This window comes from Apis mellifera, linkage group LG1 (assembly GCF_003254395.2).
Source record: "Apis mellifera strain DH4 linkage group LG1, Amel_HAv3.1, whole genome shotgun sequence".
Taxonomy (NCBI): Eukaryota; Metazoa; Arthropoda; class Insecta; order Hymenoptera; family Apidae; genus Apis; species Apis mellifera.
Genome location: NC_037638.1, coordinates 9,966,872 through 9,993,339, shown reverse-complemented (window position 1 = coordinate 9,993,339; position 26,468 = coordinate 9,966,872). Strand labels below are relative to the sequence as shown.

At 32.1% G+C, this 26,468-nt stretch overlaps 2 protein-coding genes across 11 annotated transcripts in view; one reads left to right on the top strand and one right to left on the bottom strand.

The window, feature by feature from the left end:
- LOC412813 (zwei Ig domain protein zig-8) overlaps nucleotides 1–26,468 on the bottom strand; it is a 244,744-nt gene that overhangs the window by 191,093 nt on the left and 27,183 nt on the right. The window lies entirely within an intron of this gene.
- On the top strand, nucleotides 20,505–22,195 carry LOC113218813. The gene is made up of 2 exons (XM_026441090.1): nucleotides 20,505–20,649; nucleotides 21,520–22,195. The coding sequence occupies exons 1-2, from the start codon at nucleotides 20,589–20,591 to the stop codon at nucleotides 21,768–21,770; spliced, it is 312 nt and encodes a 103-aa protein (XP_026296875.1). The 5' UTR covers nucleotides 20,505–20,588; the 3' UTR covers nucleotides 21,771–22,195.

Here is a 26,468-nt window from a genome sequence, read left to right as displayed (position 1 = left end):
ACGAATAACACTTGATAGAAGAAGATCACAGAGAAATCTGAATGGCAAGCTGCGACGCCTTTATACTTTCACAGCGGTGGGATCGTGTCATTGAGATATTTCACTTCCGGCCAAAGACAAAGATTTCCAACGAGACGGCTTTCCTCGAGTGCACTTGGGCCAAAGTTTCGAATCTTTCGAACGGTCTGACCTTGTTCAAGGAGGGCGGAAAGTCGCGATAAAGGGGTGTCAAGCCGAGGGTTCGAGGAAGGGCGCGTTTACCGAGTCGTGACCGGCAAATTTTCCCGCAGTAACTTCGATTTTATGCTCGCAATCCCGCGACGAGAATTCAAGAGAGGCAGGAAGTGGGACATCGGCATCGAGATGTCGACGAATCGGGGCGAAGAAAGTTTCGGGAGGAAAGTTCCGACCGATTATAAGCGGTGAAACTGCAGGAAAGACCGGTCGAATCGCTTTTTACCCCGTAAATAGTTCTTTGTACCAAAACGAATCTGTATTTTCATTGTCGAACCGCGCACCATCCGATTTTTCAAGTAGCTAACCCCTTCCCTTCCCTCCTCGCCAGAGGAATCCAATTATAAGTTGGACAACTTTCCAAGTTTTGGTTTGATTTTGATCGCTATCGATGTTGAAAAAATGCGAATAGAGCGCGCGAAAGAATTTTTTTAATGACATATCTCACGCGGGACGTTCTTTCGAATGAAATTTTTGAATAAAATTAACTCTAACGAAACAAAATTATATCCGATCCTCGACATTTCGAGATTTAAGAATCTTTTAGATTATCATCGAATCGAATCTCGAGTTTATAATAAATTTTAAAACAATTTAATTTTCGTGAGGTTTGTTTTTGAATAAATAAAATGTTTCGACAGCTGGAATATTTGTATAGAAAACGATAATTCTTTTGAATTTCTGCTACAAGAATGCTGTGCAATTTTGCATGCGCAGTTCCGGATAATTATTCTTTTACTATCGATTCTCTCTCTCTCTCTCTCTCTCTCCTTTTTTGTACTGCATTCGTATTTTATTATTTTTACCTTTCCAACGTGTATTTTTTTCTCCAAATTTTATCAATTCTATAAATTGTAAAAATATAGGAATTTTAATTTTCATCTCTGCCGATAGTACGACAAAAAGGGATAGCTGCATATTCATGTTAAACGCAATAAAAGGCAGAAAAAATAAATATTCGTTACAAACTACAGGAAACAGGAAAAAAATAATAATTGTAGAATGAATGATATTTAAAGCTTTAGTCTCTCTTTTTCGTTAAAAACGCATATCGATTTATCAATTTATACTTTGACCACTCAGTTTTTTTAAAGGTTTTTTTACACGCTTTTTATTATTATACGGTTCACTACGATCTACAACTAACGAAAATCTACAACAATGTTGTCCCACATACAATTAATAATACCCAACTTTTTGTTTACATATAGATCAATTAATTTCCAAATTCATTAAAATCAATGAATATTGAATTATTGATATATCCCATTTGTGGAGTTTCACTTTAGACCCATTTAATATCATTTAATTATTTAATATTATTATTACCGTGAATATTAGTCGAATGTAATTGAATACTTTATTCCAAAAAAAAAAAAGATATTATATACACGTGTATGACGACAACAAAATGATTTTCACGAAAACAATATCGAATAAAAGTTCTCTCACAATTTGATAAAACTAACTATTTTTTTTTATTTTTTATTTTTTTATGAACCATATAACGCATAAATCATGTTGTAAACAAGTCACCTTCATTCTAGTTCTAGTACACCTTGATGGATCACCCCGTATATCTCACCTAACCCCTGTGTAACCCAACGTTTACAAGTGTCTGGGTCGTGTCGTTAATTATCTCATCGGAATGTTCATCATTTCCGATGGAACAGTTTCAACGTCAGTCGCGATAACACCGGAGAATGATCAACACCATTCCACCATGACAGATAATTATTGACCCGGGCCCTTGACATACCATTGCATTTACGAGTCCACCAGGTGACCAGGTGTCTCGAAAGCATCACAGACATCGGCCAGATGTATTCGTGTGCTTCGTGTAAACGGGTAGATTGATACACTATACGGAGATACGAGATAGATAAATAGCAGTGGTGCCCTCTGGTGAAGTGGCTTGGTTAATAGGTTGGAAAAACTTTTATATAAATTATACGCAAGATATTAATATATTCATGAAGTTGGAGGATCGTTGTAAAAGCTAAAATAAAGAGCTAAAAGTTGGTAGAAATAATTCTTTTTGTCAAATTAGAAATAATTAAATAATAATTGTCTTGAAATGATAAAATGAAACGATGGCGCGATCTCGCTTCATTTAACGCAAATTTAAATTATTTATAACTTAATAAATAAATTCTCAAATGATATTTTTATATTTCTTTTGATCTCCAGAATTAATTTTCTGAAAATATCTTATCAGAATATATTGATATTTTATAGAGTGTGGAGAAGACTAAAATGGCTGAATCTTTTTTTTATATTTTCAGAATTGTCGATTTTCTTTTTCTTTCTCTTCTTCCTCTTTAAGTAATTATCTTATAATTATAGATTTTAGAGGCGTATGAAAAAATATTCAATATTCATCATCGCATTCTCAATTATCCATCTTTACCTCGATACAATCTTTTGTTTCGACAAAAGTAAATAAAATATGAAAGAATCCAAGGTAATCAAGAAATTTCTCGTAACGAGAAACGTTTTATATTTACCTTCAATGTAATGTTAAATTTACAATTCCTAATGGAAGGGAATGGCTGTTACGTTATACACTAAACGATTCGCCTTAATAGAACCATAATATCTCTGAAGTTTAATATTCCTCCTTTTGAAATAATCGTCATTACGCTTAATACGCTCTTGCAAACGGAATATAAGAGTACCTTTACTCTACACGCGTAAATGTGATTATATTCATATGCATCAACATGGTTTGAATAATTTTGAACAATTTCGAACGCAAGTTAGATCATTCGCAAATGATTCACAACCGATATCGAATATCTGTGACGTTATCTTGATAACACTTAGCGCTGTATTCGCTTTAAATGGCCATGGCAGAACATCGATGAAGATTATTGACGATCCTCGACACGCGAGACATTTAAATCAGCTTAAAATTCCATGACACATGTTACGCAACTAACTGTCGATTAATTAATATTCGATTAATTGACGCACAATTTCGACCTGATGATTTTGTAAACGTAACATATATTATCAAAAATTCATCGATGCAATTAATATAATTCATGAAAAAAAAGTATTTGATAAAATTATTCTTCCTTCCCTAGCAATAATTTTTTTCTTCGCCACCAGATGTCTCCCTAACTCATAATTCACTCTCTCGCGAATATTCAAATTTTTTTTCACAAATTCATATTTATCTGATGATATTAAGAAATTAAAAATCATTGAATTTTTAAAGAAAACTCAAAAGCAGTTTGCTTCAAGACGATAATTCCACATCTTTACAATTTCAATTGCGGGTTAACTCAATTCCAAGCACAATCATGTTCTCGCGCATACACACATGCATAGATATATGTGTTGATTGCATGAAACTCCCTGATTATCCTCGCGTTTAAATCGCATTAATCTGCAGCGGCAAGGGCAGCGACTGTGATATTACCGCATCCTTCCTGATGACCCTTTCGGCCAGCTAGGCCAATAGGTCGGCCCTGTTTCGCCCGCTTAATTTGTAAAACGGCAAAATTGGTCGCTATTCAACCCGGCGAATTTCGTATTACACGGATAAAGAGGCCGTTGTCGAAATGATCAACGATTCAGAATTCGGATTCAAACAAAATTCGGATATTTGTAAAATATCGTAAAATACGTCGTAAAAATGGGGGAAAAAATCAACTGCGTTGCGTTCGATGAACAATTAATACGTATTGTTTACCACGTGTAACATCATTTATGCAGCAATAGTGTGCCTGTATGCAATCATTGAAATATTAAATATGTACATAAACGAAATTGTTTTGGACAGAATAATTGGCTGGTTGTTCAGAGAAATTTTAAACTGAGATTACGAGTGAATCATAAATGGTGAGAGTTCATGATTCGTTATTCATTCTCTCGTTGTCTTTCCCGTACAATTTTTGAGATACGAGTTTCTGAGGATATACTGTTTCATCAAAATTATTTGCGTTTGTTTTATACAATTTATATAAAAATATTTAATTAATTACGTTTAATACTATTTCATTTATTGGAATGAAATAAAAAGTGACTTGAACTACATGCTTTTCCTTATTTCCTCGGTTGATTTTGATAAAATTTTGATAAAAACTTTTCTTCTCGCTATGATAAAAGTTTTTTCTCATTTTATTTAACATACGTGTTTTATGTGTTAATATAATATTTTCTACACATTGGTTGAAAATCTGAACACGTTTCAACTGTATAAAAATCCACTAAAAGTCCAATATAATATTAAATTTTAATTAAAAAAGATACACATCGGTAAATTTTTTACGTTTCTCTATAAATGAATCTTATAATTAAAAAAAAAAAAAGAAAAACTCGAAAACAATTACTCCTGAAACAAAGGAAACCAATTTCCAGATAGATATCAAACATCTCTCCCTTATTGCTCATTCAAGAGTAGTTTTTTCGCCATTGTTTAATTTTCCAGTCAACGTAGTTGACCACCGCTCAAACACCCTCGCATTCCTTGCTCTTTTAATTAAAGGCCGCGGTTTTAACATTGGATGAACATAGAATACCGGATTCTTCGAGCAGCCGGATTATGAGCCTTTACGTATTCAGGGCACACACGTTCCTATGATTTGCATGATAATGGAGAAGCCGCGGTAAAGAGCTCTTTTATCGTGTTTCCTGCATCCTCTGTGTTCGGTTACCCCCACGGCCGCAGCCTATTTTTAATTAATACGAAAACGATCGGACCCGATCGACCTTTAATGCCTCGTTTACAATTGTGGTGGTGGACGACGAGGATCCCACCCCGTTTCGATTAATTTGTGAACCGTGTTTCTGTTTTCGTTTCCGCTTCGAATCGTGTAGTATAATTTTAGTTAAAGCATATTATGTGTTGAATTAATTTTTTTCAAAGCAATCTTTTGATCGTCGTTCTGGAAATTTGATATTCGAGACAAAGAAGTAGTACAAAAATCATCGAGCAATTACTAAATGTATGGAATATTTATATTTTTTAAAGTATATATATATATTATCAGAATAAATACTTTACTACAATAAAGTACGATGTTACGAAGTTATAATATTCGTTTGATTTTTATGATATTTTGTTTGTAGATAACGGTTCATTTGAATTTGATATTGATAAAATATATTTCATAATTGATTCGCAAATAATACGTGATGAATGTAAAAACATTATAAACTTTCCGTTTAATAACTACTTAACACGTGTAATCTCCTCTATTTCTCTTAGCATCGTTGCTACGTTGAGAGAAGCAGATATGTAATAAACATGTGTGTTCAATAAATCTGAAATCGTAATCGTCGATCTTGAAACCGCGTTTAGTAATTACACGTCGACATCGATTATCGATGAAAATAATTAATGCCGTTCGAGCGTGGGAATTATCATGTGATTTCCACGGTTGTATCGAGTAACCTCGTTTCACTCGTTTCACAGGTTGGCACAAGGAAAAAAATTCCACTCCGAGTATTTCAACATTATTTCCTCGTGTCGCGCGCAAAAAGATTATTTTATTTAAGCTTTATGATTTTAATTATACACGTTTTTTATATTCACCGGATAAATTTAATACCGAAGTTAATGTATTTAACAAATACCTCTTCTCGAAACGAATTATTATTAGAAAAGAATTTGGACGATTTTATATTTGAGAATTAATTCGCAATGTATTGATGAGTGTCTTATAATGTTACGTCGAAATAAAATTGATCATTTTCATCGATAATGAAATAATACAATTATGTTTAGACAAATATAAAAGTATTTATATAAATAATTGATGTTGAAACTTAACATTTAATTTTTCTTAAATTATATATAAGTAATCTCATCAATTAATTAAATAGAATCTATTTTATTCTATGCGTCTTCGAAAACTTCAAAATTTTAAGATTTCTCCACTTCTTTTTCCTTGTAAAAATTCCGATATTTTATATTAAACCATTGTAAAATATTGAAATTCTTTTCCTCTCATAAATGAACACAGGAAGAAAAAAGGAAGAAAAAAAGGAAGAAATGCAAACTCAAGAAGAGAAGATATCGGTGCAAAGACGATAGTACTAAAAAGATTGTACGAGTTTCAATATCGCGGATGTTTGATGGCCAAGAAAGAAAATAAGGCGGGTAAGAAGACCCGTATCGAGCAATATTTCGTCGTGAAACGTGTCACTCTGTAAGCTGCAATAAAGGACACACAGTAAAAACCAAGCCAAGAGTCCAGCCGCAAAAATTGCAGCTAGCCAATCTCGCGGAGAAACTGGCCACCGATAAGAATCGTTATGAGTTTCGCCCCCTAAGTTGGCCTAAGTGGAGGAAAGGAGAGGAGGTCACAGTTATTATGCAAATACGAGGATTTACGAGAATATCGGCAAACTATGCATGATAGAACCGCATTACACACTTTTGCTCGCGATTCGAGAATCTAAATAATTCACTCGATACTCTGAAGATTGTTATTAATTATCATTCTATTTTCCTTCACTATTATATATTAAAAATTACACGAAAAAACTTTGATGATGTTCAGATATACTACAATTTTTAACGATTGGAAACAAATTATTTATTACGGATTGAATTATTAAAATATTGTAACCAAAATATTCAATTACACATAAAAAAGAATATTCAAAAGTCTAAAAACGATTAAAAAAGATCAAACAGAAGAAAAGAATAAGATTCGATTCAAAATCTATACATCTATAATCTACACATACAACGACAGCAATCCTATTCTATCCTTGCTGTATTTTGCAAATTTATTTCTCTCCTAACAAAAGAACTCGAAACAGGAAAAATTTAATGGCTGAAAAAAAAAGGAAGAAAAGGAAAGAGGAGAAATAATCCGGATTAACATCAAAAGCTACTCTTTACACGAGGTAGGAAAAACATCGTCAAGGATCCCAAGCGCCATCTCCACTTGTTTCCTCAATGAATATTGCACGCTTAATTTCCCCTCCCCCCTCCGTGATCCGAACGTCGAAACGATGCACGCCAGTGACATTTTCAGGTCACCAAACATCCCTCCCCCAACCTTGTTCCTCTTTCACGACTTCCGGAAGGAAGAAGGGGAAGGGGGGGATCTCGAGTGGCATGTAAATCGGCGCCACGTTAGCGAGGATAACACTTATGGCCGTGCAATAGCCATTCCGAGGATTCTGGGGTAGGTAACGGTGCCGCACGCGTTTCGTGATAGCCACGGCTTCGAAACCCGCTGCTTCCCCGCTCCCCCGCTCTTTCTAGGGGAATCTAGTTTCACGGGCCGGTAACTTGTCGTTGCAGTAACGACCTGATACGCTCGGGAAACAACGGACGGGACAAACGAAACGGCCTTGTTGGAATTGGAATTAAAAGTCCGGGCGGGAGGAAGCAAGGAAGAAGCAACGGGGGGATGAAATTTGCTCGGCCTATCGGATTGGTCCGATTACTTTTTCCAAAGGAAGTTGGAATCGCAATGGGGAGTGGACACGGATCAGTGATCGCAATGGCCTTGATATATCGCGCGTAATTCTGATCTTACGATAATGTGTACAGGAGATAATACGTTTGGAGGGTGGATTTTAAACGCTGAAACGAACGCAAGAGTATGTATTTTGTACACATCGATTAGGTTTTCTTTGTTCGTTTTGGTTTCTAAAATCCGTGCTTTAAAAATTATTCATGCATACATTAATGTCTTTTGTACATTTATTTTCATCATGTAGTATACTTGAGTTTTTCTTGTACGCGCAAATAAAAAAAAAGAATATATATATATATATATATATATATATATATATGAAATGAACACTGTTACATAATATTGCAAAAAGAAAAAAAAAAGAGTGGAAATATTCATACAGGACATGCTGATTTTTATGACACTTTCTGCGAAATAATTAGCGTCGTTCTCCTAATTATGTAAACGTAATTAAAACGTGTTTAAAAGAGACTATGTAAAAGTGAGTAAAACGCGTTATGAAATCATGTAAAAGTTAATCGTGTAAAAGAATATTTCATAAGAGAAGAGTCATTTATTTAGTTTGAAAATGTGATTCTAACATTAATATTTTTTTCTACAATTTGAGTTTCGAATAAAGAAAATAAATAAACTGAATAAACTTTAATCTAATTGTAAAAATATACATTGAGAATTGAAATGAAATTATTTATATTATCACAATGTATAAAATTGCTTTCAAAATTGACGATTCATTATATTCTTTAATTCTGTTTACTCGGGAAATTTTCACGAAGAAAGGAAAAGAGAGTTAAGGGAATTGTGAAAAGTATGAGATTGCTTTAATTTCGTTCCTTATATTCAGAAGTGAAATAGTTAGGAGCTCGCTCCTCTTGTTGTTATGATTCTAAACTTGCGTTGGAAACTATATCGGGACTTGGTGAATTTACCACCAGTATTCCGCGAAAATTCAAGGCTTGTTCGTTACGAAACTAAGGGTATTTGTACGCTATCGTGTTTGATCAGATAATTAGAATAGGACCGATACGGTTGGACGAATGGAACTGGATCATATCTGATCAGGCGACTCGGTGATTCGTTTGGATGAGTAATGCAAGTTTCTTATTAGCCAAGCAAATAAATTAGAATTGTAGATAGTGAATTTGGAAGAACGTGAAATATGGAACGATGTAAGAGTTTATCCGATCCAATTAAGTAGATACAATAAAACAGTTAGACGAACTTCGATTCATAAATAAATTTCATATTTCGTTCTATGTATGACTCTTAAATAATTCGAATAAAATTATTTTTCTTTTGCATCATTTTAAATATTATACACATTGAATAAATAATTACAAATATTATTGATCTTAATATTTTGGGGATGATATAATCGATGAAAAGAGATATAAAGATTCGCAATTCTAACATCTAATGATTTGTAAAGAAAATTTTAATGCGACATAAACTTTAGAATATTCGAAATAATTTTCTCAAAATTTACTTTTACATAGAGATTTTTTTCCAAACTTTTGTTTAGCTTATATTTTTCTTCTTTCGTAAAAATATAAATTTATAAAAATATTCAATCCAATTTTTTTTTAATTATACTCAAAATTTCTAAGAACTATATTCGAAAACGGATAAACGTTTATTTTACATATTTTAACATTCATGAATAATTTATTTTCTCCTGAAATCTCAGTGAGAAGTCGTTCGAAGGATGTTACGCTTCCACTTTTAGAAATATAGTTTATGCAGTTTACATCTGCTGGCCTTTTTTTGAATGTCAGAAACGATGTTGAATAAAATTTTAAAAATTAAATTCAAAGTATCAAAAGGATACTTGAATCTAAACTACCTTTATCGTTGCTCTCGTTACTTCAAACGTAAAAACTTTTATCAAAACTCGTATGTTCATCTCGCAATTTAACTTGTAAAACCGAAAATTGTCGGAATTTTCACGATTTAAATTTCTTCATTTTGATCGTGCAAAACTTCTTACGTGTCTTCGATCTATCCAACGTTTAAAAAAAAAAAAAACTAAACTCAATAATCTCAAATTAATCTCGATCGTCATCCCAAAATAAATAACCAATAACGATACCAAATAAAATATACCAAATCGAAGATAGAGGACCCATTAATTTAAACCGAATATAAATTTCCCGATAAAACTTATTCAAACATTGGAATCGAATTCAAGAGTCAAAAATAAAATCACCGATAAAGACTTCATCCGAAAATCACACTAACCATCCATCAATCAAGTGGAATGCACTCACACACACGCACACACACACACACATGAAGAGTTCGAGGACCGTCAACTTCCATTTTAAACGGATTGCCCGTGCTTTTATTGCTAGTCTCTATTTTGCCCTCTCTCGAGATGGACGCCTGGCACGCCTCGTTTCCGGAAAAGTGCTGTCGCTTTTCCACCGCCCCCTCCATCCCAACCCTTCCAACCATCGATTAGATATACGCATCCCCGTGTTTTTGGAGGAACGACCCCAACGTTGGACCACGGTAAGTGGACATCGAGGACGGTGTTGACCCGTTCCGTCAACTGCAAACCTTGCAGCACCCTGTACTCACCATCCACAGCCCTTCAAAGTGAACGTTACTCGTGCACCATCACGAGACGTTACGCGTTGAAACATTTTCAGATTGATTCCCGTCTCTGCGTTTTCTTCTTTTTTATCCCAGCTGCCACGTTGATGAAAGCACGAAACTATATCATATGTATATTCCCAATATGCGAAATTTTAAATCTTTGAAATTATAAATTTGATTCGTGCAATGTACGAGGATATATATGCGTGTATTCAGAAAAATGTACGCACTGCAAGGATTTGTTAAATAAAGGCCAGCGTTATTGAACAAGCCTTCCACCTTTACGTTTTCGCGTTGTCCTCGCCTCTCGAAATTGTAAATTATTCCGAGGCTTCACGCCGTTGCATTTTCCACGATACACCGAGTCGCTCGAGTACCACCCTCGCCTCAAGATGAATTGTATCGTTGATGTAAAACAAGCCTCGCGGTCTTTTCCACGGAATGAAATATGTATGCATCGCGTGGGCCGTGTGGTAATTTTTTCTCCCCACTGTCACCAGAGTGAACGGTAATTTTCGCGAGTGCAGCGCGAGACGAGGTAATTTTCTGTTCGTTCCGCGCCCGATCACAGCTGGGAATATAGAATTTTAGCAATTTTATCCTGACTTTGTGATGCAGATGTTAAGACTTTTATTTTTTCTTTTTTCTTTTTGCGCTGAAACACGGTAATTACTGAAGGTAAAGGGTTGAGATTAAAAGACTGTGATATCGATTGACGAGATGGAATAAATTTGGATTGAAAACAAATGTGACGTTCCATTTCTCTTTAAGGTAATTACTTTGATGGTGTGGAAGATTTGTGTAGCAAAACCTAGTCGAGTTATTTCAGTGTCAAATGGAATGTGAAAGATATGTGTCTAGATTCGAGAGAAAAAGAGGCAAAAGATCTATTTCTACACAATTCTGAGATTTCTATTGAATGTTAAACTCTCAAAAGATCGAAATTTTATTTTTTTATCTTATTTAGATTCTATTTTCAAAACTGATAGGGATACACTATTGTAATTGTAATCTAGATCTTCGATAAATGATAAACTTGATGAAAAATTCTAAGTCTGACACATTGAAATTCTAAATAAATTCTAAAAAAATATTCAAATGAATCTTTTTCCTAATTTAAAAACGAGCTTTTTATATTCATATTAATTTTAAATTTAAAATATAACAATGGTTAAACCATTGATAAACCAGAAGACGTACGATTCATAAATAATCGCAAATCATCGAGATACACGTTCAAGATTCTCTATAAATTTTGTTTACAAACGAGATTTGTTAGCAGACAAACATGTGCAAACATGTACAAGCTCCACTTTAGCACACACATACCATTAGTAATATTTTGAAATCGTGAAAATGGCAGATCGCGGAAGAACCGTCTGATTATGGACCGGTACCTCGAAATATCGTTGCAACGTGTACCTGCAATAGCCCGCACGAGTGCCACGGGGAAAAGCAGATATGCAAAATTCAAGAAATCGTTGGAAAGCTTCACGAAACCCCACTTACATTCAAATCCTCGCAAGGATGACTTGGAAAGAGAAATTAGGAGTTCATGTTCGGCATGATATCAACTTTGAGAGTTGAAACTTTTTGAACGATCGTGATCGAATTACTTGGACATTTTCGAGTCGCGTTAGCACTAAACTTCTCGCCTTCTGAAACTTTTCCATAGTTTGATTCCGAATCACAAAATCGTTCTTGTTAGCCCGTTCTTGCATTTAGATCGCCGATTACTTGGTGAATAATCAGATTAATATTACGAATTTTGCGTATCAATTTTTGACAATGTTCGTGTAATTAAATTAATTAGAAAGTATTTATATCCCAATTATTTGATAGAAATTAATTTCACGAAACTATCATTAACGGAGATTAAATTATTGTTTCGATATTACATGTTCATTTTCTCAAATTATTTAATCATTTGGGAACTAGAAAATTAATTAATTATTTTATATAATTAATATTCTATTTAATTCTTCCCAATCTTATATTTAAAAGTTAAGTATTAATCGATTTCTGAATAATTTTTAAATTTTAAAAATTCGTTTATAGAGACTTATACTTTCATGTCTTTCATCTACGTTTGCCAATAATTTTTCATAATCAAAATGTATACTAAATATTCGATTAGTCTTCAGTGACGTTTATTCGGTTCGAACGAATTAATTTCCGTTCGATTCATCGAACAAGGAAGGATGACCACGGTTACATCGAGAATCAGAAATTTCAATTACGATTTTCTACCTTTGGATATGAAATATGAAATTTCACTTTAAATGCTTAAATGCTTCATACCAGTGGTTTTCCGGTGTCACAGTAATTCCAGATAGTATTTCAAATAATAAAATACGTATGAAAGATATATATATATATCGAAGAATCGTCATATCTCGTTTGAGCAAACATTTGATCTGAGCAGGATAACCAATAACTGGTGTGGTGATCATTTTATCAGGTAAACAGTATGAGGAATTGTCTACAATCTATATTTGTCTACGACCCTATAGAAAAGTAGAGAAAAATTAAAAAAATAAGAAAAGGGTTGAGTAACTAGATTATATTATTTTTCTAATTTAATTAGTTAATTATATTTTTTTATCAGAAAACTAGGGATTCTACAATTTATTGATTTTTCTTTAATTTTGATTATTTAGCCTTTAGTATTTTTATATAACTGTTATTTCATTATTGAAAGGAGCTTAAAAAAATATTGATGGCTTTCTTTTTATTTAATACTATATTTTCTGTCATCTTCTTATAGACTTAAATTTTTTTTGACATATATAAGAGAAATAATAAAAAAGAGCTATCAAACTTCAGTAACTTTGAAAATAAAATACTTTCGACATTGTTATTAATCATCCTACATCATGAGAAAATGATCAATCAAATATTCATATAAATTTTGATTTTAAAGATTTCAAATCTTACCACAAAAGAACCTAATTCTAATCCTAACTTATACTAAATTTGAATATATCAAAATAAGGATGTAAGTTTGGATTATCCAGATGAAATAAAGTTTTTAAAATAAAAATTAAATACATGAAATATTAAATATTGGGAAAAATTACTAAATTATAAAATTATAGGAACTTAAAATAAACTTTAAAAAATCATCGATTAAAATAGATTCAAATTATCACAAAAATGGAATACTTAACGATATATATTATCTGAAAATTGTAATTTTCCGTGTAATAATTGATGCAAAGTTATGTCACCAACGCGTTGAAAGAAGCTTCCCGATTGGTGGCGTTAGTGTTCCATCTATTGATACTATCGTAGCCACCCGTTCGCAATTAAGAATTCAATTTCGATGAAAGCTTCCAAGGCAAAAAGTCGGCTCGATCTGGGGCTGCTTGACATTACAATCATCGTTTGACGAGAATTAGAACAAGCAGAAATTGGAACCTCTCGTTCCACCTTCCTTCGTATATACTTTAAATATTTCAACTCGAAAATTTAATCGTTTGTTTCTACTCGTGAAAAATTTCTACGTGAATACACAATTTAAATGGTCTTGAGAACAATATAAAATGTATGTTTATCAAAATATATCAAAATATACTATAGTTTTTTTTTTAGAGAAATTTAATTCACTATATTTGTGAAATTACAAATTAAAAATCAAAAAATGCATACGATTCGTGAAGATACCGAAATCTTTAACGAAGAATCGAAGTATCAAAGAGGAAAATTTGAAAAAAAATTTGATAATCTACTAATAAAAATAAAATTATCATCGATACCCATGACATTCGATTCTCAATCAATAGCAAAATTATTTTTTCGCTTCAGACCATCCACAATGGAATAATATGATAAGGGAAAAATTTTAAACAAAAACACATCGCGTAAAATTTAATTAAAATTCGCGTTATATTGATGAAAAGCAATTCCGTAACCTATCAAAACTGTTTTCACGTTTTAAAAATAAAAAAAAATATGATTCGATTCCACCAACAGGAGTGATAAAAATATTCGTATTATTTACACGTGTAAACGTTTCAATTATATCGCATAATTTTATATATATTATATATATATAGTTATATATATTTATATATATATATAAAAACAGGATATCGAAGAGTAAAAGTTTCCACGACACGTATCGCTGGTTATAAAATTACGCGTACGTTTTACGAGACAGGGATAAATTCGCGTTATAGCAAAAACAGGACGCGTGTTTCCAAACCAATGCGCGATTCCACTAGACCGGCATACAAAGCCGCATATTTTCAGCTTCATAACAAGCGCAGTTGGAAATTGTCGCGGCAAGGGCTGCTTTTAAAATGTGTCCGCTACTCTGACTGTTTGCTCGACAGCACGGAAAATACAGTTTCTAATTAGAAGGGAGGGGCTAAGTGGCGCTTGCCTAAGGAGTTAATTCGTTTTAAATGAAACACGAAATCGTAGTCTTTTTTACGCGAGAAGAAGACACTTCTGTTTTTCGACATGATTCATAGTCTATTCTTCTCTACCCTTTTCGCGCCTCTTCTCTTTTATATTCCATCGAAATACTGGCTCTAAACCGATTTGAAGGGGGTAATAATATTTTTTTCGCAACAGAGATTCTGAAATATGGATGAGAATATTCTGAAAAAAAAGAGTCTTTAGAAAAAAAAAGATTCCAAAATGAAAATTATATGCATGTTTCAAAATTTTTACGTTATATGAAATATACGATTCTATTTTATATTTGTTTATTTTATTATTGTTTGCGATTGTTATTGACGTATTTCATTTGATGAATAATATATAATGTAATATTGATTCTTTTTTTTTTTTTTTTTTATTACTAAAATGTTTACATTTCGTGCGTACATACTCCTTCAATATACCTTCATAATTTGTACCACGATTATTTATGCGTTTGTTAATTCCCTTAAGTAGCCATAACAAGTGATGTAAATTGAATGTTGGCATTGCCGTGTAACTCACATGACGTAGCTCAAACGTTCCGCATTTCCTCGTAGAAATAATAGAGGATATCGCTTATACGAGGAACTAAGTTAATTTCCGATCACTTTCCGCGATCCTGAAACGATAGTGACGCATCCGTTAGAGACTTCGATTATTCGACTTTGCATCAATTTCGAATACGGCCACATATTCTCTACATACTATGAATATTAAAAGATATCTATGCATATCCTATAAATCAAGTTATGTTTATCATACTTTTAGACGTGATATTAAAAGAAGAATTATCAATTATATTTAATATTGGTTAAAATTTATAAAAAAAGAATGAATAAACTCGTTTTATTTTGCAATTAGAAATTGCATTGATTTATCGTTAACGTAAAAAACATCAAAAATATTCCTGTATAGAAAATTTATTCGAAAGTTTAATTTAATTAGAGTATCTGATGAAAAAATTATTGATCTAATTTATTTTTTATATTTTGAAATCTAGAGACTTTAGAAAGTAAAGTGTAGAAAAACTTAATAATGTTTTATTTGAGATTGAAATGGTATTTTTAATTTTTCTTGCGAAATATTTAAAATTGGCAAGGATTATGAATAAAATTTCTAGAGAAATGAATTCCTCGGATTATAGGGTGCGCAATATTCACGATACATAGAAGGTGTCACGCGATCGTATATATATCCGTTTCACGATGACTATCGACACGGTAATTTGTATGATTTTATTTGATGATATGGAGAAACACGAATATCTGGTCTTTTAATACTTCTTGTAACGTATACGTAATCCTAGATACAAAAGTTTCTCATATATTTCTCAACTATTTCTATAATTGAGCAAAAAAATATCGAAAAGATACTTTGTATCATGATACAAATTCTCGTATAATAATCCAAAATTAATTTTCATTTAAAAAAGAAAAAAAATGTTCATTTTCCGTAGATTTTAAATCACGGAAATCATGATTCACACGAAATTTTCTTCTTTCACTTATTCCAAAAACTCTATAAATCAAAAAAACAAAAGGGATATACTATATTTCCACCATCATCCCCCACCACTCATAATTATCTCGTTAATCTCCCTCCAAAAAGAAAAAACTCTCTCGTCCGAAAGTTATATTGCTTAATCCTCGGAATAAAAAAGATCGCCGATAAACCACTTGGCTCCAGTCCAACGCCCCCACTTTCCTTCCCCCTCAGAATTAATCCCTCTTATCCTCGCACCGTTCATCCATCACCAACCCAAAACAAACGCAATCCAAAAATCTCGCTCCTAGCTCCCCTCATCGATCCATCCACCAAAATCTCTTGATGATTTCGTGTCCCTGTTTCCTTCTTCTTTCCTCGACCCGTTTCTCCAACACAGTCATTGGACCGCCGACTAGGTGAATTCCGGCGAAGATATTTCATCTAGATTCCAGCCAAGGACGGTCTGGTATTTCATTGTCATGGAAATAAACGTAAGATCGGGGTGACGAAAGGGGAGCCATGATTCTTCCACGCTTGGTATTCTCCGTCTGATTCTTATGGTTTCGTTTCTGCCTTACCCCTTTCCCTCTTTCGCTCTCGTGAGAAAATCGATTCAACCCTCCGAGGGATGTTCGCCCAGTGGCAGGCTGAGTGGATTCGACGCTAAGCACCGAATGGGGATAAATAATGCATGAGCGGGACATTTTACTTTGTTCCTTGTTGTAGTAGGCTCTTTGCTGCTGCTTTCTTTGCCGCGTGGCTCCAATCAAAGAGACGAGTTTTAGGCTCGTCAACTTTATCACTATGCTTGATAATCATTCGTTCGGTTGAAGTAGTGGTACAAGTTCGTTTGGGGGAGGGTGTTTGGTCTTGTTGCGTTTACGATCGAAAAGTTGATCAAGTGGAGAGTTTTTCTGGCCTTTTCTTTTGGAGGAATGGTCGTGAAAATAATTTTTATTTATATGCAAAGAAGTATTGGAAAAGAATGATTTTTTAAACAAGATTTAAATTTAAATAGTAAATTTGACGTTTTGATACGAAAAGTCATTTCAAAATTGTTATAATATATATTTTATTGTGTTTTAATATCAATAATGATGGAATAGAAAAAAAAATATAATTTAATAAGTAGAAATATGATTTTGAAAAATAAATAAAGACAGAAATTGCGATATTTTAGATGTTTTAACAATTTGAAAAAGAGAGATATATATATCTTGAGTTTCAGTTTTCTACGAACAGAGAGTCTCTCCGAACAAATTTTCAAATATACTAGTGTCACCGGATATGATGAAATTCTTGGGAAATTTCCACATGTAATATAAAATATTAAAAGCTATATAAGGATAAATAACACACCAAAGTCTTCAAAGAATTTTCTATTTCTCTAAATTTTTTTTTTACTTAAAGATTTCTAACTCCACAAAAATTCTAAACTACAATTCCTTTTATTAAATTTAAATTTAATGAAATTTATTTATAATTTCTAAAAAATTATTCAAAAAATCGGCATGAATATATCTCAAAATATTAAAAAAATTATATCAAACTATACATCAAAAAGATATGACGAAAAACTTTTAGCAAAATTTAATTCGGCTTTCCTATTTCTAAATTTCACGGGATAAAATTATTCGATTATCTCAATTATTACAAAGAGCTATCATGAATAAATAATTATCGACAGATTTCATTTACAGATGTAAATCACCTAATTATCATGCAATCACCAGATAATCGAAAATTTCATGCTTTACGACTTTTGTCATTCAATTAACAAAACCAAAATTTAAAAATAGTCTTGTTAAACAAAAATATTAGTCTTACTAGAATTGGCCTAATGCACGAGTAGGTATCAATGCCCTCCACGCCACACCCATCCTCCTATTTCCATTCTCACCAGGTATAATCCTAAAATGAGTTCGAGGCACGTATTCGTGAACCGCATATTCCACCTGGCGTGATACGTGCACAGAGACTAGTCGAATCCCCTATACGTAAAGTTTTAATATTTGCGAGGAGAATCGAGAGTTTTGCAAACCACATCCGTTCGCGGAAATTATTAACAATCTTGTACAGCAAGATGAAAAATGGAAACATTTTTTTTTTTTTTTTTTTTAACGAATGGAACGTATTATTTGTTTCCATTTCCGTTTCTAATTTGAAGGGGGTGTTTTATTTTAGAATGCAACTTTTTAAATCTTCTTTGTGATGACTGAATTGATTGAGAAAAATCTGTATCTATTGTATTGAATGTTTCAAGAATAAAAAAATAAAAAATTTTGAAAAAAATATTAAAAATTTAAAATATGGAAACTCTTCAAAGTTAGAACATAGATTTTTTACCGTTAAAAAGAAAGAAAAATAGAAACAAGCAAAATAGAAACATTTTTTTTTAGTAAAAAATGATAAAGATATATCTGTTAAAGATTCATTCTAAATTTGAAATTAAAATTAACTCAAAATGGCAAATTTATCTTCATTCAAAGAAAATTTGTTATTCTAAATATTTATTTGTTTGAAATATATAAATATTCAACGATATCGCAAGGATTGAAAGGATATGAATGGAATGTTTGAAAAGTGGAGATCTTAGAAATGTGTGCACTTATATTTCAAAGGCAAAGTGGCGTGCGTGACGATGGCAAACACCTATATGTTTAACTTTAGAGTTTTTGAGAGCAAATGGAAATTTTAACATGAGAATTTTAGTGCAGAAATATAAAAAGAATGCATAAAGTGCGGAAAATTTGAAAGAGAGAATTATATAAAAAAATAATATACATATATAATACAATTATTAATATTTATATATTTTTTTATCATGCTTTAAATATAAATAAATTTTTTTGTAATCTATCGAATAATTTCTACAATATTAATTCACTATATGATATTGAAATCTTATTTTCGTTTCTTCTTCAAGTAAGAAAAAAATAAAAAAAGAAATAAATGTCGATAAATATTCATTTATTAATTTCAAAGCTTAGAAAATTTTTTCCGCAATATTCTTAAATATTAAAGTTCACGCGAAGTTTCAAATAGTCAGATAGGAAGCAGAGAAAAAACGCTTTCACCGTTCTCACAAGGCTTCAAATAGTTTCTCGTTTAATACGAAAGTGTTTTTCCTTGTTTTAAGGAAAGGAGCATCGTAAAATTATAAAAACTGAAATATTTCTTCTGTTCGTCTTAATAAATCTCCATAAAACGGTGTTTTGAACTTCTACCAAAGTCCGATCGTATATTTCTGACACGTATTACATTTCTATTAAACTTACATCCTTTATGTAGAGTATAACATTCTATATTCTATTATATACTTTTCTCACTGTTTCGAAACTGTGTTTCACATATATATATCAAAATTAATTTTACTACAGCTTATTAATTTTTTTAAATTTGCTTCGATAATATTACTCGAATATCATCTCACTTCATAAATGAAAAATTATTGAATAAAATATATGTAGAATTAATGCTTTTAAAATCTTGAAAATTAACAGATATATAAAAATGTACATAATAATTGAAACTTATTTATTGAATTATAAGCAATTGATGAATTTGCATTAAATGAAGTGAAATGGAGATAGAATAAGAAGTGATATAACAAATCACTTATCTTTTATATAAAGTAATTTTTAATTGTATAATATTAAGATATTTTGTTGTCTACGCTATCGTGTACAGAATGATCCATTATCACCATTACAAGAGCAATCTCTATCTCGATACTTCATCCGAGAATCAGCGTTTCGATTAATTTTTAATTATCCGATTGCGGTGCATCAGAGAGAACACTACGTGCACGTCACGTTTCCTTATAACTCGAAGCCTCGGAAATGAAGACGCCTAGATGCTAATGACAACGTAAACAACCGACAACTTGAAGATCGAACTTCATCGCGAGCTGGAACCTCTCACGCAAATTGCGCAATCAACCGATACTCGATGCACAACAAACAAGTATATAACCGAGATATAATGGTGGAGAACGTAAGAAAGCAATTTCGAAATTAATATTAAGTTTTTCTTCTACCAAATAGTCGAGCTCTGATATTTAACCGTTTCTGATAAACGACGTAATATTGTGGATATAACAAAGCTATCTAGCTTCGTATTTTAGATATTCAAAAGAGTGGCGAGGGAAAATTTACGGTAATGTCGGCATTTCAATATGGCGCACACCCAAAGACTGTATTTAATTTTATTGTCTGGACCCTTGCCATCGTCGAACGGAATGGTACAGGTATCAAATTAAGCACGTTTGCCGACGTGTTCCGTGTTCAAAATTCAACCACCACAAAAGCCTCTGTGTGTTCATTATCGCGTACGCAGCCACGGTGATTCCCTTTCTTTTCACGCGTGCAACACTAACGAGATGGAAAGTTAATGGCTGATGTAGTTGTAATTTACGCGAATTGCGTGGAAACAGCGTCTTTGCGTGACAAAGGTTTGTTTGATCAAGAATCTTTTATAAAGGCAAAGGTTTGATCTTTGTCGAGTATCGCAAAGATCAAACCTCCATGTTTATTTGCCCCTTAAACGATGCATGAAGTTTCAAAGGGTGAAGAGAATTGTTGGAGAATTTTGTCAATTGTGGAAATGGGAAAAGTTTTTTTGGATAAAGAGTAAAGATTGATTTTTTATAATAAATTACTTAGATTAAACTTGTGTCGTGAACCTAACCTAAGAAATTAATTATTTCTGACAAATAAAATTCCAAAGTTAACCCTAACATTGTAATTTATGTCAATTATGCAAGGTATCTCTCTAATAAAGCTTTTGGTAAGGAATGAAAGTTTAATCTTTGTCGGATATCGCGAACCTAACCTAAAAAACTTATTAATTCTTAACAAATAATAGTTTTAAAATATAATAGGGAGATTAACGCTGACATCGTTAACGTAATTTATGTCAATTATGCGAGAAAAAATGAAAAAAATTATGATAAAACTTGTGATAAAAAATAAAGATTACAGTTTTTTATAAAACATTATAAATCTATCCTAAAAATTTATTATTTCTAAAGAATGATATTCAAAATGAAATATACAATTCTTTGTTACTTAAATAACTAAAACTAGTAAAAAATTATCTTCGAATTTTATTTTAACTGAAAAATATTTTTATATATTCGAAAAATCACATTATTGAATTTTCGTTTCCTTTCCTGAATTGAAATATTCAATTCTGCTAACCAATTCTAATCATATTAATCTAATCGTTTCGAAAATAAAATCGAAATGTTTGAACTTATCACTAATCAGAATTTGTGAAATAACAGTTCACGCTAAACAGCTACAGTTTTTAAAATTCATAGATAAATCCGGCCACCCCGTAACGCGACACGCCGATAACAGTTGGTTCTTTCGTGCCACTTTCGCGCAGAATTTTTATTTCGAGCCGCGCGAAGGAGAAGAGGGACAGAAAAAGATAGCTGGTCAGCCGCATTGGCGTATTTCATCTCTTATCTCGATCCAGTGCCGGACCGGTTTTAATTCGAATGAAAATGCCGTGGCAAAGGGAGAGGGGAAAAAAAAGAAAGAAGAAAAACATAGCACACTGGAATAGGGAAAATCCTCTGGCTTATTTACAAACGAACAAAGGGGAACGAGGTGGCGATGATGATAACTTTAACGCAGACGAAGCAATAGTAAAAAATATATTTGTGAAAGCATTAGAGAATAAATCTTCTCTTTAATGAAGTTGAATTTTACATGCATATATTTTAAATCATAGTCAGATGGTTATCAGATATGTAGTATGATCTTTTTACAGCCAGATAAGTGAAACAAGATAGTCAAGATAGTTAGGCACATAATCCATAATTGGCAAGCAAGTAGAAGATCTATATCAGGCAGTGTAGTCAACCAATCTATATTAATAATATAAGAGAATTATGATTGAATAAATGATAAAGTCATAGTTAGAGAAATAATAAAATGAAATATAATCAGTATAAATAAAAAAAATAATAGTTGTAAACAGTAATATATAGCAAGTAATATAAATAAAAAACCAATGGAACAAATCAATCACATATCAGGACAAGTAAAATAAGACAATTACAACCATATCAGTAAAATGCAACAGCCATAGAGTTAGACAAATAAAATATAAGAAACAAAGTAACAAGAATAAGATACTGAAGATTTTCTTATGTTACAATAATACCAAACCAATTTCATTGGAATCACTATTCCTTCGTATGTATGAACCCAAACCTGAAATGTGCTAAGAATTGGAAGCGAGCTGAATTTTTAACCGAATCACACGAGAGACAATAAGAGATGTTCCAGGACGAAAATGTTAGGAAAGTGAAACCTGCTGAAAGCCCTCGAACTCGAGATATTCGCACCTTATGGCCTCGTGCTCGTAGACACGAGACACGACGCGAATCAAGCAAGCAAGCCAGAGTCGTGCATCAAACATTCATCGAGCCACCATGCTAGAAATGGAGTCTTAACACACAGGAGCCGAGGCAACGTTTACCGAGCTTCCAACTATTTTCGCTCGCACGAGATTCACTTCGATCCTCGAAAGCACTCCGACGCTTCCAATAGCCGAACGTTATCCCATCCGCTTATTCCACGCGTATTCCTAATAGGAATGGATATATATATTCATCAAGTATTCGTAAAAAATTTTTTTTAAATAATTTCTCGCTTTTACAATTAATGGAAACAATTAAAATCAATCCTTTTACATATGGACGATTATTACATAAAAGAATACATATCTTATAAGAGAAATGCATTTTTCAAAATATAAGCATTTTTAAATATGCTAATTTAATTAATATATTCATTTTATATGTCGGATAATTGGTCGTTGAATAATTGAAATTCGAATAATTAACATCCTACTGGAGCGAACTCAATAAACAAATTACAAATTAAATTAATTTTAAATTGACTAAAAAAAATTAGCAAATATAAAAATAATTTTTCCATATGTTTAAAAGATAAAATACACGATAAAATAGATATATAAGAAGAAAGCAATATAAATTTTCCAGACTTCACATATAACATATACTATAATATCCTATATATACAAAGTAGAATCAATATTCGCATAATTTTGACACGAAGTTACGGTTCATCTTTAAAAACACGTACCAATTTTTCGACATTAAATCGTGTCTTTATCTATTGCTATTTGACATTATCGATGCATTCTCACCGAACTCGCAATTCAGCGGTTCGAGTATTGCTTTTCTCAGCGATTTACTGCATACGAGCAGCCACGTTGGCACTCAAAACCGAACTGCAAACCGGTGCATACAACGAGTACATGTAACCATAGAATTGTTCACACAGCTGACTCTTTACTTAAGCGCGCCACATAGCGTTTTTCTTTCGAATTCGCGATACATGGATCAAGTTAACGACAAGAACATCTGCTACCTCGATGCACATTCTCCTCTCTCTCGAGTTATCACCTCAAACGAGAATTTTTAACTTTACACCCCGTCTATTTCCTGCGTCTTGGATAGATTTGATAGATAAAGAGAAAAATTTCGCTCTTCCTAGAAGTGAAATGTTCCAATGTACATCAATGTTCGCGAAGAACATTATCGACGTGTATGGAATCGACTTGGTATTATTCTTTGGAATAGACTCAACGATGAAATTTCATTTCCGATTGATTTTAGATTTAAAGTATATTCTTGAAATTTCCACGGAGTGAAAATGATATTAGCGATAGCGTGATATTGACTGTTTTGATTCTGAGTCTAAAGACATAAATTTAATTTTAATATTAAAGCAATGTAATAAAAATTAAATTTTATCATAAAAAATTTTCATGCGAAATATTTAATTATTGATTAAGTTGGATTAATAATGTAATATTTTTGAATCAATAATATTAAATATATGATAAAATGAATGACACAGTATAAAAAACAAATGGACAGAAGAGAAAGAGAAAGAGAAAGAAAAAAAACAGGAATGGATTAAATGTGACATGAAAAACATTTTCATTATTATTAAATCTTATCATTACAATCGATGATCCATCTATTCTTATATGAATTGTGATATCGTAATAATGTATCATAATTTACATTTTCTTATTTGCCACGGTTTCCAAACGGAAATTCATTTTTACATGGTATAACGTGACGAGCAATACTCTCATATGTACGTGGCAAACAATAGATTCCACTTACACGTTTCACGCGGTTCAATTTTTGAGTTTCACGTATTTGCGTTCTCGCGGAACAGTGACCCACGATTTTCATTTATTCGCCCCTTCGGAAAATATCAGACGTGCATTGTCCATTTGGCCGACAGATTTAACGCGGAAACAATATTTCGTTATAAGTATTCTCGTCTGTGTTAAAACGAATAAAAAGACGGTATACAATGGAGACGCTTCGTTAATGCGTAGTTTTCATTTTATACGTGGCGTGACACAAGAAAGGAAAAGCAAACAGCCACGCTTTTCCAATATGCATCTCGTGTAACACTATGTGATTAATGTATTCCACGTGAAATATTGTTCCATCGAAAATTTAACAAAACCACTACCTTACTAAATGAAAGGTATTCCCTTCATTTTTATCGCCACTGTTTTCTTTCCGTATGCGATACAAATTGAAGATTTATGCAACCCTTTAAAAATTTGTAAATTGAAGATTTTTGTACAAATTTACATTAATCTTGTGTGTGTGTAAAAAACGAGAAATATTATGTATCATTATTTAATACAAACTTGCTGTCATGAAAAATTGTTACTATTACTTCTTTATTTAAATTTCTGTTTGAATAAATAGTTTGTTTTCAAATATGATTAAAACATTAACTACAATAATTCAATCTATAATAATTTAAGAAATCTTTGGATATTCAAATATCAAGAAAAAGATATGATTTCATACATTTTTTTAAGAATTATCAAATTGTGATTTTAAAAAAAATCACGATATCTTATAATTATTTTAAAGTCAACTTCATTCCAATTATAACTAATGGCGCCATCTGACCACGAAATTAATTAATTCTATCCACACTAATTTTCTAAACATTCATTATTAATTCTCAATAATTAAGTGACTGAATATCACTTCCTTCCACAAATTGTCATCCAAATATAGAGTCGCATTCGATAGAGAGGCATTCACGAAGTAAAAAGTTCTCCATTATCGAATCGAATGTCACAATTTCATCGATGGACACGTGCTCGTTGTTTGACTTTCCGGGAACACTCTTCAACTTAACAATTGGAAAAGGGTCGCTACCGAATCAAAGATCGTGCAGTGGGGAAACTAAATCTGGTACTGAAACTTTCCCACGTTCGTATGTGTATGTGCCTGTTTGTCAACTCTGGCGCAACTATGACGAAGGAATCAAAACTATCGACGAGACTTGAAAACAGGCAGCGAGTTCGTTCACGAGGACGCGAAACTCGATGATCTTGGTACGTCGAAACTACCCCTATTATTAGATTGAATATGTTAGATTGGATACTATCGAGAGAGAGAGAATTGATTGGTTACGTGTATTCGTGCCTTTGAGCAAGATCTGTCGGACAAGTGAATTATCTGCTCTATATTTTGGCCTCGAACACTTTAGTTTTCGTTGCATCTGACGTTGGTTGAAAGACAACGTTGATAAGGGTTGAAATGGGTTGGGATATTAATACGTGTTTGTACAAACTGTCGATAGAACGTTAATGTCTCGCGCAATGTTGGTGAAACAGATTATATGAGAAGTAAAAACATTTAAAAAAGAAAAGAACGTGAATATATATTCGAATAAATACAACGTAGATTTGTACAGAATTTTTCTGAATAAAATAAAAATGAGAAATTATTTTTATTTTATGTTATATTCATAAGAATTTTTCATCTTGTTAGCAAAATTTACTCGGTATTTTTATTCATGATTGTATTTTTTTTTTTTAATAAGATATCGTTTTTTAATATATTATTAATGTTATTGTTTGAGGCAAGATTAATCTCGCCACGTTCTATTTACCACGAAAGCTAACATTTGAACAGCTGGCCCTATTCACTTGGTCGACAGGATACTTAATAGCTATGCCATGTTATCATTCGGAAATTCTAAGTAATTCTAATCATGTTTGACAACATTTCACCATGTTTCTTCATCATAATATAAATACAGATAAAAGTAACTCTAAAATATTTCTCTAAATATTAATAAAATTCTAATATTATAAGAGGATTGACCACGAGTTTTAAAACGTTTAAAATCGTTTGTTGACCGAGATAAATATAAAAATTCTTGAAATTCGCGA